This window comes from Trifolium pratense, linkage group LG1 (genome assembly GCF_020283565.1).
Source record: "Trifolium pratense cultivar HEN17-A07 linkage group LG1, ARS_RC_1.1, whole genome shotgun sequence".
NCBI lineage: Eukaryota > Viridiplantae > Streptophyta > Magnoliopsida > Fabales > Fabaceae > Trifolium > Trifolium pratense.
Genome location: NC_060059.1, coordinates 18,607,968 through 18,629,470, shown reverse-complemented (window position 1 = coordinate 18,629,470; position 21,503 = coordinate 18,607,968). Strand labels below are relative to the sequence as shown.

At 31.5% G+C, this 21,503-nt stretch overlaps 2 protein-coding genes and 1 non-coding gene across 4 annotated transcripts; all 3 read left to right on the top strand.

Moving 5' to 3' along the window:
- Positions 1–2,571: 2,571 nt before the first annotated feature.
- Positions 2,572–5,887, top strand: LOC123902481 (probable serine/threonine-protein kinase DDB_G0267686). The gene is made up of 4 exons (XM_045952215.1): positions 2,572–3,506; positions 4,274–4,459; positions 4,593–4,718; positions 5,354–5,887. The coding sequence occupies exons 1-4, from the start codon at positions 2,679–2,681 to the stop codon at positions 5,459–5,461; spliced, it is 1,248 nt and encodes a 415-aa protein (XP_045808171.1). The 5' UTR covers positions 2,572–2,678; the 3' UTR covers positions 5,462–5,887.
- A 7,863-nt stretch (positions 5,888–13,750) lies between these two features.
- LOC123902480 lies at positions 13,751–17,369 on the top strand. Of its 2 annotated transcripts, XM_045952214.1 has the most exons (4): positions 13,787–14,407; positions 14,923–15,090; positions 15,196–16,642; positions 16,890–17,369. In XM_045952214.1, exons 2-4 carry the CDS (start codon positions 14,978–14,980, stop codon positions 17,046–17,048), a joined length of 1,719 nt encoding a protein of 572 aa, XP_045808170.1. In that variant the 5' UTR covers positions 13,787–14,407; positions 14,923–14,977; the 3' UTR covers positions 17,049–17,369. The 2 variants fall into 2 exon arrangements, with proteins under 2 accessions (XP_045808169.1, XP_045808170.1); XM_045952213.1 differs by having other exon boundaries at positions 13,751–14,407; positions 14,923–16,642.
- Positions 17,370–20,774: 3,405 nt separating this feature from the next.
- Positions 20,775–20,970, top strand: LOC123903321. Its single transcript, XR_006807905.1, has one exon. It is a non-coding gene; the product is annotated as a U2 spliceosomal RNA (small nuclear RNA).
- Positions 20,971–21,503: the final 533 nt, after the last annotated feature.

Below are 21,503 nucleotides of genomic sequence, written 5' to 3'. Positions count from 1 at the left end.
TATATGAAAATAACTTAACAACACTTTTAACTCTGCTTAATTTTCATGGTTTGATTTGAACTCATAAACTCTAGTTAACCTAATAAAAATCTGAATTATCTCATTGCTATTGGATAACATTTTTCTCTTTGAATACGAAAACAACATATACATAAATATTATAAGATAAGAAGAAATTAGTTAATAAGAATTTAAAAAACTGCTTAATGTCTACCGATACGTATTAAAATGTACTATATATATAAAAAAAAAAACAGTCTAAAAAAATAAAAATGCAACAAACGAAGTGGTGATAACTATTAATTATATAATCAATCATTAGTTGTTTAGTGGTGATTAACCCTGAACTTGGTATGCAGGACTATGGTTCGATCCCCTGCAACTAAGATCGGGAGGGGCTGAAATCATTTGATACCAAAATTGACCAACGAATCAGATTAAATCGGTGGTGAAAAAAAAAAAAAAAACTATTAACTATATGCATTTATTAAGAGACACCAAAATAAGATGTTATGTAAAATAAAACTAGTGTTTCATTTCATGGGACCATTGAGTCACAAAGAGGGTATGCAAATCAAACATGAGTGGAGAATAAAGCATAACAGTATTTTGTTTTTGCACTATCCATCAAATTTTGATCAATTATTAATTAAATTTCTAAAAAATAATGTCATACCTTTTGTAAGTTAATAAAAAAAAGAAAGGAAAAGGGCTTGGTCAACACAAAATCTAAGTGAAAAAGTGACACGTGTAGTGAATGAATGAACCAGCTTAAGTTTCTCGTTGACCTCATTTAGACATAATAATAGCCTTATATATCAAACATAACAATAACAACAACCTTTGAGTTTGTCTTTGACATGACACCATCATCATAACTAACTCCATCTTCATAGCTAACTAACAAACTCTGTCTTTTTGCTGTCTTTTTTTTCTATTTTTTCTTTTCCTTAAATTATCATCTATGGACTTTTCTTCTTCTTCACATTTTTTCACTCCTCAACACATGTGTCGTAGAACAACACCAACTTATCACATTTTGCACTTTATAAGATAATTTATTATTATCATTATCAATTTTAATTTTCTTTTCTTTTTTTATTTCCTTGAAGATATTATACACCAACCATGTTGCATGACGTTTTTGATCAGCCACTGCCATCAAATTCAAAGGCAGAGCAGCAACATCATCATCAACAACAACAACAACTTTCCATTGTAATTACCTTAATCATTTTCCATTTTGTGTAATGCATGTGTTCTTATTACTTTTGGTATCACTTTTTATTTCATTTTATTAAAATTCAGATCTAATTAGGTTTTGCACATTTGTTGTTATTGTCATTCTTTTTCTTTCCTTGTGAAATTTCTCCTTTTTTGCGTTCATTCTATTAAAAATGTTGTTTAGACATCAGGGTCAGACACCGTATTCCGAGCACATTCATAATTTGACATTAGAGTTAGGGTCAGACATCATAATTGAGTGTATTTTATACAGTGTGAGATATCCGGTGTCAAAATTGTGTCAAAATACAAGTTTTGTTGTTTTTTTATCCATGAATGATTGATTTACGTGTGTATGTGATTGTTCCAACTTGCTAGAGTCATTGGCAACCATTCTTGACATTTTTTTAGGACAAATTGTGTCATTTTCTATCAATTTATACATAGTTGGTCAGCATATAATGCTTATTGACTGTCAATAAGGACGGATCAGAGATTCTGCAATAATAAGCTTTGCACTTTTTTATATAATATATTATCTCTATCCAATCCATGACAATGCCATGCAACAAATATGTCATTTTCTAAGGGCTGCATCGTTATAAAGTTCAATGTAAATCTCAAGTTGTGCATGATTTTTGTGTGTGAAGGATAGTTGTGGAATAGTATAGATCTTTTTTGTACTTGTCTAATTGCTTTTGCTAATTTTGATATTCTAATTTTGCTAATTTAGTTAAGGACAACACTTCACATGTATAACATTATGGTTCATTTAAGTGCCTTTTAATTCATTCTACATTGAATGAGTTTGCAATAAATGAGAGATGCTTTGAAGATGTGTTTGTGATGACAATCCTCACCTTACAAGTCAGTTTTGTAGAATTGAGGTAGGTCCAACTCAGAGTCTCGTTCGAGATCAGTTGGACCATATACTAGCAGGTTTCCACTATATATTGAGTCACCCATCATTTATATACATTGACACACCAAACCCAATAATGTTAAGCGTGAGGAGGTGTGTTAAGAATCTTCATCACCTTACGAGTCGATTTTGTAGGGTTCAATCAGACCGATTAAAATTCTAACACATACATTAATTGAACAAACACAACTAGCATTGGCATGAGGTTCCTTCTTTGTTTTTTTGTCAAAACCTAGCCTTCAACATGTCACATTGTCACATGAAGGCATAGCATAGATTCACATCTTTTTCTACAATCAACATCCTAAAAATGCCATCCTTTTGTTACAATTTCTTATCATCTGTCTATAACCAACCAAGTTTATATTTGAATGCTCCATTATGGTCTATTCTACCTCAATAACTTCTTTCTGTTTCTAGCAAAATATTGTATATAAGCATCTTACTCATTTCATAAAACAAGCAAAAAACCAAAGTTTAGACATAATAACATAATATCATCTGTTGAATTAGTCTTCATCTATTTGTTTTTATGGTAATCATGTTATTTACATTTCCTTTATATCACTTCTCACAGGATGAAATTTCAAGCCCTCTCAGCGCTCGAATTTTCGAGCTTTGTAACCCTGAATTATTTCCAGAAGCTTTGCAGAATTCTGAAGTTACATCAAGCTCAAATTGTTGCTATGAAGAGAATTCATCATATGCAACAAATATATTAGATGTAGAAACTAAGTTCAATAATAGCAATAGCAACAATAATAGCAATAGCACCGCCGCCACCAACACCAACAACAATAACACCAACAACTCCAACAATAGCAATAATCTTTCTGTTATCTTTGATTCACAAGAAGAAATCGACAATGACATTTCGGCATCAATAGATTTCTCACTCTCACCATCATTCAATGTTCCTTCATTCTTACCAGTCACATCATCACAGCAAGAACAATTTGATTTCAATTCTCATGTTCAACAACTAACATCATGTTCATCTGTTGAAGGATTCACACAGTTTCATAATCCAAATGATTCAGTTGCACCTCTTTTGGGAACTTCATTATCATTACCACCTGTTTTTGAAGAAGATTGCATAACTTCTGTACCTTCTTATGTTCCTTTGAACCCTTCTTCTCCTTCTTGCAATTATCTTAGTCCAGCTGGAATGGCGTCTTATATGCCGCCTCCGCCTGGTTCTCTTGCTACTTCTTTGTCTGCTGATAGTGCTGGTTTGTTTGGTGGAAATATGCTTCTTGGTTCTGAACTTCAAACTCAAGAACTTGATTATCAAGGAGATAATGGTAGAATGTATTGTCCTGATCCTATTCAGAGGGTGTTTAATCCTCCTGATCTTCAGGTATTCATAGTTTCTAAACTATTTTTTTTTGGTGAATTCTTCGTTACACATTATTTAGATATGTACACAGGTACACTGCCGAGATGGATAATCCTGATAGGTTCACAAATAGTGTTTATTAATTTTTAGACTTATCAGAATCATCCACCTCAACAGTGTACCGGTACAAATTCAAATAAGATGTGTACCAGAGTGTTCCTTTTTTTTTTAATGTGCAAGCTAAGTTTTCTCTTTCAAGTTTAAAGTTTGCATCTATAAGTATCTTAACTTTAACTATACTATCAAGCAATGTTTTTAAAACTGGACTGAACCGGTTGATTCAATTAGGTGAACTGAGAATCGACCGGTTTTGGCAATTTATTTTGTCCCATTTGTATTATAGTCCGATTAACCAGAATTGAATAACTAATCCGGTTGAATCACGGTTGGTTCAACCAATTCTCATTTTTGTATATGGTATCAATTGAACAATAACCGGAAGTTTCACCGGTTCAATCTCCGATCCAATTTTTTAAACATTTATTTTAAGCTTTGTAAGAGGTAACTTTTTTGCAAAAGGGTGTCCCACAAATATGTAAAAAGCTTATGCCTCATAGAATATATGCCAATATCAATCAAAACAGTAGCTACCAATAGCATATCATACATACCCGTTATAATCACAGTCCCACCTACAAAAAAGTAGCATAATTAGAAAAGTCCTATTTCATATGGATGGTTACAGAATCTAAAAATGAACTTAATAATAATAATAATTTATTTTTCAGGCACTTAATACTGAGAATCAACAACTAGTAGCTGGTTCTGGTAGTTCTGCAACTTTGACACCAGAAATCTCAAACTTGGAGGACTCAACTTTTAAGGTTGGAAAACTTTCTGTTGAACAAAGGAAAGAAAAGATTCACAGATATATGAAGAAAAGAAATGAAAGAAACTTCAGTAAGAAAATTAAGGTACTATAATTAATCAAAACAAAAATGAAAATCTTATCATGTTTTGAAGGTATAGTTTCTTGCTTATGAAACTACTTATCTTCTTACTGCATATTTTGAAGTTCATCTAATGATGATGCAACCAAATATGCAGTATGCATGCCGAAAAACTTTGGCTGATAGCCGACCTCGAGTTAGAGGAAGATTTGCAAAGAATGATGATTTTGGAGATGCACAAAGAACTGCTAGTGGCAATCATGAAGAAGAAGATGAAGAAGAGGTATAACATTGCATTATTAAACATATACCAAATGCTTTATATGTCTATATTCAACTTTTCTAATGCGCGCTGTTTGGATAAACAACTTTATTAAACGCTTATCATATACTACTAAGTGCTATGTATAAGCTATTTTTTTTAATAAGAGAATTTTTTTTATATATATACACGTAAGTTATAAGGGTTTGTATGAATTGACTTATTTGAGGTTGTCTACTAGCATACACACTTATGAGACTATTCTGAAGAGCTTATGAAAACAACTTATAACATGTCCATAAGCTGTTTTCAACTTATTTTCATTAGCTCTCAAGAATAGCTATGAAAGTAGCTTATAACTTATATGAAATTACTTGGACTTTATTTTATCTTTTATTATAAAATTATCTTATAGATAAGCACTTATATGATATGTGTTTATACTATAAACGCTCGATTAAACTATTTTCATAAGCTATTTTGGAGAGCTTATAGAATGTCATACGTTATTTTCATAATCTCTTTCAAACACTCTCACAAGTATTTATATCAGAAAATAAATTCAAATAAATAAATTCTATATACTACTAATACATTTTTCAATTATTTGTTGGAATACTTTTTAATTCTACTTCCTTTGATAATTGTAACTACAGGTAGCTGTGAAAGAGGAAGATGATATGGTTGATTCCTCAGATATATTTGCTCATATAAGTGGAGTGAATTCCTTCAAATGCAACTATTCTATCCAATCATGGATTTGACTCAATAGTTTGATTAGTATCTCTATTAGCTTATGTAGGTTTTTGCATGGCCCTATTCCCTCCACATTTCTCCTATATGCTTGCTTGGGTTTGATGGATGAGGAAATTCAATAATTGGGGTCCTAATACTATACAAATAAAGTGAATGAAGAATATAAATATATAGAGAAATATTCTCATTACTTGTATGAACCTCTATAAAAAGGTTCAATTGCTTCCACATATTATATATAGTGGAGCTCAATTATGTAGTTTCTTTTATATTAGTTAGAAACTACTATATTTTTTTCTTGGTTTGTTACATTGAAGGGCCTAAGCTCTTGTTTTGAAATGTATTTTTGGTGTAAAGGTTTTAAATATTTTTATTTACTTCAAAATATGTTTTTCTTGAATTGTTAATGAAAAAGAGATCCATAAATATTTTTATTTTTTGCCCAAAGCAAACTTAACTATTCGATACAAAAATAAATGTTTTTAAATCTTTGAAAACTAGTTTAAGAATTGATCGCCTTAACAAGATTATGAGCGACCAAATTTGCTTATCTTCTATCGAGTCTTATTATGTTTTGAAATCAAAATAATATGACAATAACATTACATATTGGTTCTGAGTTGTATTGAACTCATATTCTTAAGTCTTAATAAGTTAGATCTTAAATTTAAGTTTTATGAATAAAAAATATATAGTTGAAAGAGGAGATTCTATTAAAGATGATCAATTAAATTGAATATTGTCAAAACCGATTCATACTTCACTCTAATAATATGGTTATAAAAAAAAATAGAGGAGTGCTAGCAACACACTCTAACACACTCTTTTCTATTGGTTAAAATTTATATGGGTCCCATAAAAATTATATGGGTCCACATTTTTTTATGGGACCCATGTAAATTTCAAGCAATAAAAGAGAGTATGTTAGAGTGTGTTTGTTAAAGAGTGTGTTGCTAGCATTATTCAAAAAAATATGATAGTACTATACTCATAAATAAATTATATTGAACCAAATCATGAAATAGGTTTTTTTTTTTTGTTTGTTTCTTTTGGGTCATAACTCCATTTTTTATAGGGGATAAGAGAGCGCAAAAAAAAAATAAAAAATAGAGAACTGTAAAAGAGAAAGGTGTGTTAGAAATAATATAAAACCATTGATATGGCTCTATCCTAACAGCTTGAACTTTTGGGATAATCGGTTATTTGACATGGTATCAGAGCCTCTATGAATAAGTGGTCTAGAGTTTGATCCCCGCTCCCCTCACTTTTTAATTAAAAAGTGGAATTTAAGCATATGGTAGGTGGGTCTATGCATTATCCACGCTTCAAGCCCAAGTGGGCTCTTGCGTGAGAGGGCGTGTTAGAAATAATATAAAACCATTGATATGGCTCTATCCTAACAGCTTAAGTTTTTGGGATAATCGGTTCTGAGTTGTATTGAACTCATATTCTTAAGTCTTAATAAGTTAGATCTTAAATTTAAGTTTTATGAATAAAAAATATATAGTTGAAAGAGGAGATTCTATTAAAGATGATCAATTAAATTGAATATTGTCAAAACCGATTGATACTTCACTCTAATAATATGGTTATAAAAAAAAAATATGATAGTACTATACTCATAAATAAATTATATTGAACCAAATCATCAAATAGGTTTTTTTTTTTGTTTCTTTTGGGTCATAACTCCATTTTTTATAGGGGATAAGAGAGCGCAAAAAAAAAAATAGAGAACTGTAAAAGAGAAAGGTGAAAGAAAAAAAAATCAAAAGCAAAAGGAAAAAATGACATTTAAATTTGGAGAATGTTAACTTGTGCCCTTAAGGGCACATGTTAAGAAGATAAATGTGGAAAAAATTTATTGAACTTGTGGTGTATTCAATTATCTAAACATTAAATTCTTTGTATCATTAAATACTATGTTTCTATTTTTAGGTAGCTTAACATGTGCCCTTAGGGCACAAGTTAACATGACCCTTTAAATTTTTGTGTTGAAGTTTTTGAAATAATAACAGTTCTTTAAGTTGTCATGATTTATATGATCAAGGTTTTGATGTGAATATCTCACCTTTTAACTTCAAGTCAAGTATTTAGTCCACCATCTAAAAATATCTCACCGTTTTTTTTAACAAGTAAAAATATTTCATCTTAACCGAAAAGTATATGCTTAATTATTTTATAAGTGTGTTGTATAGAATTTCGTCAAGTTTATGGAAGGAGGATGACGATCTAGGATTTGAGTAATATGTTGAACTTTTAACCACTTAAGAGAATTTTCGAGATTGTGTGAAGACATTTGAGTCTGATGGATAAGTGCTGAATAAATTGTATTGTATTCCTGGTTGATTGTTTGTTGACGAAAATGATCTTGAGCACAATGTTTTTGTTCGTTGACATGTTTCCTATTATTGAATATGGATATAAATTAACAAGAAAGTTTGATTAGATGTTTGAAGTTGAATTGCACTTAACTTGCTTTTTGAAGTTTTGCTTTTTGAGGACAAGTATCTGATTAAATTTGAGGTTGTGATAACTTCATGTAAAATGTAAATTTGAGAAATTTTTTCTTAAGTTTTAGCTTATTTTTATTATTTTAATATTTAATTTAGAGTTATTTTAAAATCCCTTAATTTTGTACAAAAAATATATATATTATAAGTGCAAGTCTTTGTGGGTTGATTAGTGGAAAAAGGGGAAACACGGAACAAGAGAATGAAGATAATTTCTCTTTACACCCCCTTATTTCTTCCAAGCCTTCTAAAATACTTTATTTTCCCTTAAGAATTTTTTCGGAATTTAATTTTCGAAGTAAAAGAATTTCATTTTAATTTTAATGTCAATCTTTGTGATATGCTTTAAGTTTTTTGTTTTTAATGGGACTTGTTAAGGTTTTTGTTAAGTGTCTTTTAATATAATATCAATTTTTGTTAAGTGTCTTTGAATCTTCGTTTATCACTATAGTCCCTAAAAAAATCTAGAGTGCAAGATGACATATTTATTAGTTAGTGATAACATATTTTAATAGGTCCCAAAAAATCTCTCATTGATTAGAATAACGCTCTCAATCATCATCATCAAAGACTATAGATGAGATCGTTATATGACTAACCGACGACATATTATACAACCGTGTATACCCAAAATAATGAAAATAACAAAAAAAACAAAATAAAATAAATATGAGATATGAGAGAAATGAGAAATGATAATGGGCATGTGAATGAGAGAAAACAAAAGTTGTAATTTATAAATTCTAGGATGCGTGTAATTGGTCAATGACAGGTAACGACCGCTCTGATGGACAATCAATTAGCCACTATCCAAGACCGTTTGACAGTGACCACAAATCATGAAAATTTGACCATTGGCCAATTCATATTTTAAAATGCAAATTTTGGTTCACATTATAGGTGGTAGACACTGTTTTATTTTTTTATTTTTTTTAGTTTTCCTCATTTTACAATGTTCTCTATTTAAATAGCGAAAGAGCAATAGAAATATAAGTAGTGCGAAAAACACAGAAGACGCAAAAAGAAATCCACCAATCTTTTTCCGACACTACTTTTTCCACTTTCAACATCAAAATAAAATTATTAAATTTATATATCTCAAAATCACATAGGTGTTTGTTTGAAGTCTTATGCATATAATCTAACTATTAACCTGTCAAAAGAAAAATTAATGATTAGAATGTATTTTAGGACAAAAATATGATCGTACCCCATGTCAAAATTACTACTCATGATCATTTGAGCATTTCATACAAATTAAAAAAATTAAATAAAAGAGATATTTTTGCTAAATTGTTTTTTACTACCCTATCTTGTTGGAATCCACGTCATATTCATGTAAGAAATTCTAGTTTTAAAATTAACTTATAACATTTTGTCGTTGAATCCATCATTTAATTGAGATGAAATATGATACAATATTATATCTGTCAAAAAAAATGATACAATATTATTATTTTTATTCTTGACAATTAAACGGATTAAGAGTTTGAAGGTCATCAACGAATAATATTTAAATCATTTTCGTGACTATTGTAAAATAATAATTAGTGTTATTTTAATTGATAATAGTTTTTTTGGCCTCCCAATTTTTATTTTTTTCAAAAAATAAAATAATTGACTAAGCCGTCTAATTAGATGTCGTTGTCTATGGTTTGAAAATAGCCCCCTACAAGAATCCATTATTGTTATAATTATCAAACTTAGATTAGTTGGATTATGACCACAATGATCTTTATGAAACGGACAAGAAACTATTTATTTGAATTTACAAATCAAAACCAAGAAGTTAGGTGTATTATTTTATACCAAAATAAAAGAAAAATAAGTACAGCTTCATACCACACCTAGAAGGAAAAAACATAAAAAAGAAAAATAAGTTAGGTATTTTTTGGATTCATGCATTCTTTCCTTCAAATTCAAAATGGATGATGGGAAACGGCCAAGTCAGAAATTTACATTTCTTTGTCAATCACCAAACCAACAATTGTAGACTAAATTATATATAATGAGAAATGAGATCATCTTGCCTCATAAGTCACAACAATCAACCATAGGTATTTTAAAGTGTATATACATGTAACATGGCTAAATATATATGTCTACGGTTAAGTTTTCACGCAGTTTCACACTATAATGAATATCAATCGTTGATTTAAAATCGGACAATTTAAATTGCATGGTCAAAGTATATAAAAAGATGATCTCAGCCGTCGATTTAAATTAGACGGTTGAAAGCTGTAAGTGCGTCAGTTACCGCAGGAAATCTAATTGCTGAAGAAACAACAAATTGCTACGGTTTTTAAAAGATAAACCACATATAATTGCGTAAACTTTCTTATCAATCTAATTAGGCTCTGTTTGGTAAAATAAAGCTATAAGCTAGCTTATAGCTTATAGCTGATAGCTGAAAAGCTAGCTGATTGAAATTAAAGTGTTTGGTAAAATTAGCTTTTTAAATGATTGATAAATATAAAAAGACATAAAAGGACATAAAAGAACAAGATTTTATATGATAATATATATTTATATTTATATATTTTTAGAAAAATACGGTCGAAACAACACATATGAAATAATGTTTAAAAATAAATTATAAATTAGTACATAATATAGACTAGGGGTGATCGCGGTGCGGTTTGGTTCGGTTTTGAGCATAAAAGTCATCCTAACCGCGAGATAAAAATGTATGCGGTTCGGTTTGGTTCGGTTGATTTTTAAAAAGTCATCCAAACCAAACCAATGCGGTTTGGATCGGTTCGGTTGGTGCGGTTTAAAACATAACGATTGTACCGAACAATTTTAAGCATAAAAAAAAAATAAAAAATTGAAGTTCCAAAATAACATTGTAGTACCAACAAAAATTATTTATCCAAAATAACATTATAGTAACTTACAATTTTAAATATATAAAAAAATTGAATTTTCAAAATAACATCACGGTACCGATAAAATTTGTTTATTTAAAATAACATTACAACACCAAAATAAAATTTCAGTACAAAAAATAAAAACAACTTGAAGTTCGATTAATTTGGTCGACTGACTTGGTAATTGGGCATGTATATTGGAATATAAATATATTTTCTTTTACGATATTGGAATATAAATATATAATAGTAACTTAATGCGGTTTTTGCGGTTATCCGCGGTTTTTGTGGTTTGCGGTTTTGCGGTTTGCGGTTCAGTAAGAAAGTCATCCAAATACATCCAAACCAAATGCGGTTTTTGCGGTTTTCGGTTTGGTTTGGTTCAATTTGCGATTTTACTTTTGGATTGGTTCGGATACGATCACCCCTAATATAGACTATAATATAGACCAAATACATTAGATTCTCAATGAATCTAAAAAGTAAATATTCTCTTATATTTAGGAGCGGAGGGAGTATCATATTAACACAAGAGTTTCCTTCTTGATAAATATGAGTAATCAGAATTCTCCATCTTAAAAGGTGAATAAAAAGAGAACCTTGTTAAGGAGAGGTTGGAGATGTGTGGAGGGATATATTTATGTATAGATAGATTTAAGAGTTAAAAAAAATCAGTTGCAACGCCGCCCAAGAAATGAATGAATAAACAAGATGGATGAATGAATGAATATGATTGCAATAAATGGCAGGTTGCAATAAATAAACTAACGGAAAAAAGAAGAAAGAATGAATGAATGAGAATGTGTTAGACTGTCATGTCATGTGTGAAACAGTTCAAATGAACAGAGCATATATTATGGTCAAGTGTTGGTCAATAGGCATGCAGCAAAGGTAGTAGTAGTAGTACATATGTACTTGACCAATTCCACATTAACCCTACCTTTCATTTTCTCTCTCCTTCACATGCCAAATGAAATAGTTCTATTTTTAGTCAAAAAAGAAGAAGATTTTTTTTTTTTTTGACACAAAGAAGAAGATAGTTTTAATCAGAAAAAAATACTATAAATTTTGAAATATACACAATTTCCTTTTATACTTAATTGTTACTATATATTATCTTAAGACACAGTTTAGTGCGTTAAGGAATTTTTAATACAATTTCATTGCTCTAATCAAGAGAATGTGAAAAAGATGAAACTTCAAATCATCTATTTTTCCGTGAATTTTATGGTGAAATTTGACTTTCAATTCTCAAGTGGTTTGGTTGTATTTTATCTAATAATGCTGTTTCTCAGGCTTTTTAATTATGTGATGCTCAGGTATTTTTGAAAGAAATAAAAAGTGACTTTCGCTGGCCTTGGGGTGATTATTGTTGGATTATTTTTAAAGAGAAATAATTGTTTCTTAATAATTCAGAAGCATCGAAGGAGCAATTGCTTGACAAAATCAAAATATTGGCGTGGTGATGGTTGAATGCAAAGAAAAAAGGACGTCTATTACTATTTGAACCAACTCATTGTTGGTGTCTTTACATTATTTTTGTCTTAACCATTTACTATTTTTTATTAAAGGAAGAAACCCTTATGACTAAAGTTCATCCTATAATAAACTTTGACAAATATTTTTTCTTTTTTGCATTAACATTTCGGTTCTACGAAGCCAAACTTTGATAATTTTAAGTTCGACAAAAATATAAGTAAAACTGATAAAAAAATTATTCGAATTCTTTCGAGCGATTCATCTTTTAGTAAAAATCATTAACTTCTTAAACCTAATTGCAAAATGTTTATTAACCTTATTTTTTTCCAAGTAATTACTGACTTTTCTATGCTCAAAGCATTCATGGAAACTATGCATTCTCCTAAGCCTATGAACTTGAAGGAGTTTATTTGGTAGCCACCTCCCCCTCAGTAGATTAAATGCAATACTAACGGTGCTTCAACTCATACTGCTTCTGCGTGTGGAGGAATTTTTAGAAATAGCAATGCAATTTTTTGTGCGTGTTTGCTTCTAAAACAAGCATTGCCTCAGCTTTCAATGTAGAGCTTTGTGGATTTATGACTGCAATTGAAATTGCAGATGCTAGAGGATGGAGAAATATGTTGATTGATTCAGATTCAATGCTTGTAGTGAATGCCTACAAATCCTCAAATCTGGTGTCGTGGTCTTTAAGTAATCGTTGGTTTAACTGTCTTAAGCTTGCATGTGACATGAACATCATTGTATCTCATATTTTTAGAGAGGATAACCATTGTGTAGATAGATAGGCTAATATTGGTTTTCATTTTGATAGGCTCACCTTGTGGAATGATGTCCCTTTTGTTGTTAAGGATAGTTTTGAATCTAATAGACTTGGTAAACCCTTCTATAGGGTTGCACATAGTTAGGGAGGTTATGGTCTAGTACCCCTCTTATTTTTTGTAAACTCATCTCTCTCTTTATATATATATATTTTGAGGCAGTAACACTCTGCTACTCCTTAAAAAAAGAGGGGGTTAAATCTCATTGTCAAACTTCAAGTATCACTGCCAACAAAATTATGCGAACACATTAACAATTGTTAGTTGATTCAGTGATGATTGACGCTGAACTTAGTAGGAAGGATCACAGTTCGATCCTCCGCAACTGCGATCGGGAGGGTGAAAAAACTAACCCTCAAATTAAACTAGTGGTGAAAAAAATAAAATTATGCGAACACATTTATGTACCATTTAAGTCAATCATTTATGGTGTAAAAAAAGTCAACCATTTGTTTTTTTTTTATAGGAAAAATAACCATTTATTAAATTTTAATTTTTCCAATATTTCATTAAATTACATTAAATGGGGAAAAAATGAAAATGGAAATTATAGGTGAGAATCTTCAAGTGGCAGCACCACCTTTGGCTTTAGTGGAGTCACAGTTCATTCACATACACACACATACTTATCGTGCGCACCAGCTCACAAATCTGTGACTTTCTCTCTCTCAATTTTCTCTTTCCATGTTGGAATTGTTTCTGTAACAACAACGTATTTGGTAGGTCCCACCCTGATTCTTCGCTGTGTGTCTCAAACCAAACCAAAAAACACACCTTCTCTCTTCACCTCTGTTCTGTACTAAATTTCCATGTTCCTGTCTTCATTGTTTCACTTTCATTCACCGTTCTTTTGGTTAAAAATAATCTCGTTTAATTACTTTCCTTTTTATCATTTTTATTTTCTCTCTGACCAACAGAAAAACAGTTACACCCTTTTATTGAAAAACCTTATTATATATATAAAAAAAAAAAACAGTATTTTGGAACCTAGTATTAGTATTCTAGTATTTGTTTGCGGTGTTTCTTGTACTTTGTATATGCTTCTAATCATCTTTGTTTCACACCCATGTGCTCATTTTTGTTTTCTTCCACTTTTCCCTTTCTTCATTTGGGTTTTCTTTCCTCTTCTATTTTCTTCATTTTTGTGTTAAAAAAGCTCAATTTTTGAGGTCCTAAACTGTTGTTTCTGTGAAAAAAAAAGTCATCTTCTTGGTGGGTTTATTGAGGTTCTCTTTTCTTGCTTCAGATCCAAGTCCAGAGCCTTAATCAATCAGGTAATTAAAAAGTTCATAATCTTTCTTTTATTATTAATTTATTATATTATTGTTATTACTAATGCTTTTGTGTTTGTTTTTTGCATTTGTTTATTGAATTTATTTAATATAATTTATTTGAGAACTTTCCGGCCTTTGGTTTGGATAGATATAGTTTGATTGATTTATGTTATAATTAGAAGATGGTTGACTTTGCCTTTTGGGATTTAAGGTTTTAAGATATGAGATCATTGAGCCTTGTTCTTTTCTTAATCTTCATTTATTGTAAAGAATCTTTGCCTTTAATAATAGAGATATTGAAATATTATTGTGAATTTAGTACATGTATGTAAACTTCATACATCAAATCGAGAATTTACAGTCTGTGTCAAGAAGTGTATCCCTGTGCTGTTTTTTCGTATGTTAGTGTGTGGATGTATTTCTGTTTTAGGCAAACTATTATTTTTCTTCATTATTTTGTGTATGTTATCATATTTTTGAAGTGTTTTTCTTTTTGTGTGTGTTCAATTGTGTAGGACATGACTTTGAGAGAAAGTTGTAATCATTAATTTTGAATAGTAGTGATTGAAGATGGAAAATGTAAGCTTATGGATTCAAAAAGAGGATTTGTGTATTGATAGGGAAGAATTATCGGATAAACACGAAGATTCTTCGAAGTCACATCTAAAGAAGTTGATTAAAAGGTCAAACTCTCATTCATCGATACATGTAAATGCTATTCAATCACAAATTAGTAAAGGTTTTTTCAAAGGTTTATTTTTTCGCCATGTTAATGGTATTGACAATAGGATTCCGAAGCATATGGTAAGTGTGGACGAGAAATATCTTCGTCGATGCTTTGAATTGGTACATAATTGTGCAGTAAAAGCAGCTCAGTGGAACATACCTATGAGCTTAAAAGCGACACACATGGAGATTTTATCAGAAAGCTTAAATTCGGCTAAATCTTTTGATGGAAATTTTGTCTTTGATTGTCCTGTGGCCACTGAGCCTGGAGGTGTAGTTATAAGTGCCAATACCGGAGAAGAATGGAGTTTAGGGACAGTCATGGAGAGCGAGAGTATGATGAATATATTGAATAGTGCTTTGCTTCAGAAGTTTGGTAATTCGGATAGAACTGAGAATATGAACAGGATGAACTTTTCTGATGCTAAAGGATTGATATGTTACGATTTTATGGACTCTTCTAGTGGTTTGAGTATATCTTCATCGCATAAACTCGAAAAGGGAAAAACACTTTTTGAGCAAAATCATAATTACGGAACCACTCCTGTCCATAAAAGGCTTGCTTCCACTTCTAGCGCCACTTCTACTTGTTCTGATGGGATGTCTTCAACTTCTACTCTATCTCAAGGGATGATTCAATGCACTTGGAAGCGAGGGATTCCTCGTTTTATTTTTTCTGCGGACGATCAGAAGGAGGTCTATGTGGCGAAGTTGACAAAGGTAGTAGACTCAACGGATGATAAGGCTTTGGACTATGTGTACCAGTTTCACTTAAACAAGGGCACTCGAAAGGGTCGTGAGATTGCTGATGATGATTTGCCGCTTGTTGGGAAGATGAACGTATCAACAAGTTTCACTCTTTGTCCGAACAATTGTAGAATAATGGAGACAGAGTTCACGTTCCATAACATTGAAGTTTATGACAACACATCAGAGTATTCTCCTCAAATGAAGAATAAGGGGATGGGGCTAAAGAAAAAGGTGTCACAAGTTTTCAGAACTTATCCATCATTCAAAAACAGAACACTCTCAAAATTGGGCGGATTAGGTGCCGTAGCGGAGAGCTGTCAGTGGGATCCACATGCTCACGGTGGAATCAATTTACTAGACACGAATCTTCCGTCAAATTTTGAGATGGCTTCCATTTTTGTAAAAGACCACCTTCCTTGCAATAAGCCGCAAACAATAGGAGGTTGGGGATTAAAATTTCTCAACAAATCCGGCGTAAAGAAAACCGTGCCTTCTTCTGAAAGTTGTAATCAAAATAATGCTGACTGTTCATCGAGTATGAGCATTCTGATTCCAGCAGGCCCTCATGGTGGGCCTAGAACCAGAAATGGTGGTCCATCAAGTTTGATTAATAGATGGAGATCTGGCGGTCACTGTGACTGTGGTGGTTGGGATGAGGGATGTCCACTAACGGTACTTCAGAAAAGATCTAGCAATCTAGAGATTCCGTCTCAGCTAGATACGAAAGGCGAATGCATGTCGGTCGATTTAGTTACTCAGGTTTGTTTTTTATCCTATATTCTTTCTCTATTATCATTAAACAATGTTGGTGATCTTATATTATCGTTGGTCGTTAGTTCAAGCTAATTTAATTCTTATATTCTCGAGATCCACACATCTATAATCTTGTATTTACTCTCTTTGATTTGTAACAAAAAATTATCGTTGTATTTACTCTCTTTGATGTGTAACCAAAATTGACTATTATGTATTATGCAATAAGATGATTGTACCCTCTTATTTTCAGGGTTCGAACGATACCGGCTCCGCTTTAAGGATGGTAAATGTTCACGAGGGTCTATATTATATTCATTTCCAGCAACCTCTTTCTGCACTGCAGTCTTTCTCCATTGCTGTGGCTATAATTCATATGCAAAGTCCTACTCTTCGGCCAAAGAGTGCATAGGATCTGTCATAATACAAGTAAAAATACAGAGTTTATTTACAGCCATAACTCTCTTACTGTATTATATAAATGCAACTCGAGAGAAGATTATGGTTTTTATATGTGATTCATGTTTTGTTCTTATGTTAGGATTGTTACTTTTCATAGCGCTAGACGTTATTTTATTTAGGAGAACTAGTTATGTTTGTCCTTTTTGACAATTCATAGACAAGATCAATTGTGACCTTTTTCCTCATTCTTTTTTGTTGAAGAGGATAGAATGTATAATGGTTTGCCGGAGATAATTTGGTATATTGTAGCATTGAGATTGTGTTTGTTTTATTTGTCTATCAGAAGCTGAATTTAGCATCTAATTATTCTATTTGAAAATAGTTATTCGATGATGGATCATTACTTGTGACATTTTGAAGTATATTGGAGATTTTGTGACAGTGAGATAACTATAAGTGCGATAGCTCAATGGCTAGTTGTATACAGATTCATTGTATGTACTATGTATTAAAACTTAAAGTTTGAGCTACAATGTTGATTCACCACCTTCCTTTCGTTTACTTCATTATAACACGAATGAATTCATGCACATTTTTTTGTCTGCGTTTTACGGCTTTTCTTTTCCAGAAACTTATCTTTTGGTAGGACCAAGCACGAAGAGTTCACTTCAGGCATCTCAGCAAGGTACATGCTTGGCATCTCCTACAAAATGTGATTAAGTTTACTGTTATCTAATTTCTACTTTTTAGCAGGTGGTGGCAGAACTTGATATTTATTCTAAAACCACATTGTCAACTTTTAACCTTAGATCAAATATGATCACAAGTAGACAGTTATGAAAATTGAAAATATTGTTTTTTTTAGCAGCACTCCTTTTGATTAAGCTTATATTGGTCCTATATGACATTGTGGCTTGAAACCAATGAATGAAGCACGGACACGTCGACACCAATAAAAGTTTGAGAAAATTACATAATTCAATTTAATCACACGTGTCGGTGTCAGAGAGACTGGAACATGCCTTTGATCAGAAGTGTCGGTGCTCAGCTTGAAACTAGCAATATCATTCAATCTTTTCTTATTTTATTTGGTTAGTAACGTTGGTTCTTTATTGAAGTTGTGCTATATTTTTGTTTCCATTTTATACTGAAATCATTGCTCTCTGGTTTCTCGGGTCCGTCTTTTATATGGTCTGGTTTTGGTGAGGCTTTGCGGCAAATCTGCAAAACAAGCTGGAATGTAATTTGTTGCAGTAATACTATTAGGTTTTTATATTAAGAGTAACACACTTTATGAAACCGGCTTTTAAGGTGTGGGGTTCAAATGCAACTATTTATTTTTCTTCTTCATGCCTTATATCTTTTTTCTCAATACATCCCTCAGACGTTGCACTATTGAGTTTGCCGCGTTGGATGACTCCAATAGATAAACTCTAATACCTTAAGTGGTTTATGAATGGAGTTGATTTGTTGTTAAAGTGTGTTTCAATCAAGATCGCAATTTCGATATGTAACAAGGTTTACAATGAATGTAATAAAGAACTAATTAAATTACACTTGAAACGTACAGAATAACTACCCGGTATAGAATCGAGATACAAATTGATACCAATTCTAGTAATATAGACAAATTGATCGAATACGAGCAACTATATATCAATTTTTCTTGAATGAAGTAGCAAAATATTATTTCAATGTGTTCGGGGCATTCATGAAATTTGGATTCTTTTAATGTTTGATTGTTGCTGATTGTTCTTGAAGATTTTTTTAAACTAATTTCTTGTAATTCTTTCCATCTCTTGTAAAGAACTCAATTATGTGGACCGGAGAGTTGTTCTCTTCCGGACGTAGGTAAATCTGGGCTGACCTGGGTAAATAATATTAGTGTGTTTGTTCATCTACTCTTTATCTTAGTGTTTTTGATTGATTGTGTGATTTTGCTATACACATAGGTTATAGAATTATTCTTGGTTGAAGTTATTATGGGTTGAATTGTTTAGTTGTTGGCTGTCATTGCTATTTGCCCCACTCTTTGACGTTGTCCTTGTGTATGTGCTTTGTCAGGTCTTGGCGTGTGTTAAGAGTCTCACATTGAATGAGATAAGATTGGAACACGAGTTTAAAGGAGTGCAATTTTCACTTCACAAGTCGATTTTATAAGTTTAGCCTAACTCAAAATTCTAATAAAAACAACTGCCTTTACATTAGGAAACCAGACTAACCATTTAAAAGTCCTTAGATTCAAGTAATCAATTTCCAATGACTCGTTTGAAATCTGGGAATCACATGCAGTCCTATGTATAAAAAAGTTACAAAGTTGAAGTTACGAGTATTCAAGTTGTATATAGATGCACAAAATATATGGTTAATCGAACCATATTAGTAAGTTAAATGGTTCATGAATTGAACCACAAATTTCAGAAAGTTCGCCAACCATGCTCGCTAAAAAAATTCTGTATGAACTTTTTAAAAATCTTCACCGAATTTTTTAAACTGGTCTTTTAACCAGAATCATAAGACTTTACAATGAACCAATTTAGCTTTTTTATTTAATTTTTTAAATTAAGAAAATTTATTATGATAAAAAAACAGAATAATGAGGTCAGACACAGTAAAGTTTGACCGGCTTAACACTACCGTCCACGTCAATGAAATTCGGTCGAAAAAGCTGGAAGCTGGAAGATATAAATGTAATGTTGATGCCTCCTTCGCACATCAACAAAATTGCATTGGCTTTGGCATATGTAATATACACGAGATGATGAGGGTCGCTTTGTGCTCGCTAAAATATTGAGGTCCTCACCTATGTGAGGTGGATGTAGGAGAAACTTTGGGATTGTGACACGCTATTAATTGGAGTCGATTTTGTCTTGGACTCAAAAAAGGTCGCTGATTATTTTCACATAGGCCAAAACACCTATGAGGTTCTGATCATAGTAAATTGTGCAGAATCCATCCAATTTTTGTAGATATATATATATATATATATATATATATATATATATATATATATATATATATATATAGGGTCTTGTTAACATGTGCCCTTAGGGCACATGTTAAGATATACCAAAATAGAAATTCAACATTTAATGATACAAGAAATTTAATGCTTCAAAAGTCAAAATGCACAAATTAGCATTTAATAATTTCTATTTTTGTTTCCTTAACATGTGCCTTAAGGGCACAAGTTAACATTCTCCATATATATATATATATAAATTATTGAAAAAAAATACCATATCCCACACTAGCAAATTAAGGTTCCTAGAACTTTTGCTAACTAATCGATCTCTCTCCTTGAGATGCTATAGCTTCCTCACTGATAAACAATCAATGTTGCATAACATAGGAGACATTACTTCCTTAACTGATGCTAAGAGGAAGAAATGAAGCAGTGAAGATATATATAATACAGTAGACCAGAGGGGTTGAACTTGAAACCACTATGAAAAACGAGTCCAGATAGAATTGATAAGAGAAAGAATATGAGAGAAAAAGTTAAGATAATTAAGTTTGTTGTGGAAATTAAACTATCAACAAGTTGGTTAAACAAACAAACAATCTTGTAAGGGAATAGGAAATGACAATGACACAAATCTCAGTGGTCGAGTTGAGTGCTCTCGATCATTAGTTGAAGTTACAACTGCACTGCCCTAAGTCCCACATCGTCCAGCCAAACGAATAACAGAGCGAATGTGGAATATAAAAGCAGCTGCGAGGCAAGGAAATAATCATACCTTTCTCGGCCTTTTGGCTAAGATCAAGTGTAGTATCTGTTCTTATCAGTTTAATATCTGATATGTGGCTCATTGGGTCACACGATATTAAATTTATTTTTTGAGGGGAAGAGTCCACCACATTAGCTTGCTATTGGGTCTCTTGCATGTCGCTTTTGCTTTGCACTATAGCAATTGCCTGGCGTACCCCACCAAATATAGTATAATATTTCTTTGATAATTGATTGATAATTTAATATTCTTAAAAAGGATAGAATGTATAAGGGATTTCTGGAGATAATTTGGTATATTCTAGCATTGAGATTGTGTTTGTTTTATTTGTCCATCAGAAGTGGAATTTAGTATCTAATTATTCTATTTGAAAATAGTTATTCAATGATGGATTGTTACTCGTGACATTTTGAAGTATATTGGAGATTTTGTGACGGTGAGATAATTATAAGTGCGATCGCTCAATGGCTAGTTTAGTTGTATACAGATTCATTATACTATGTATTAAAACTTAAATTTTGAGCTACAATGTTGATTCACCTTCCATTCGTTTAGTTCATTATAAAACGAACGAATTCATGTATATTTTGTCTGTGTTTTACGGCTTTTCTTTTCCGGAAACTTATCTTTTGATAGGACTAAGCATGAAGAGTTCACTTCAGGCATCTCAGCAAGGTACATGCTTGGCATCTCCTAAGCATATATTGGTCCTATATGACATTGTGGCTTGAAAT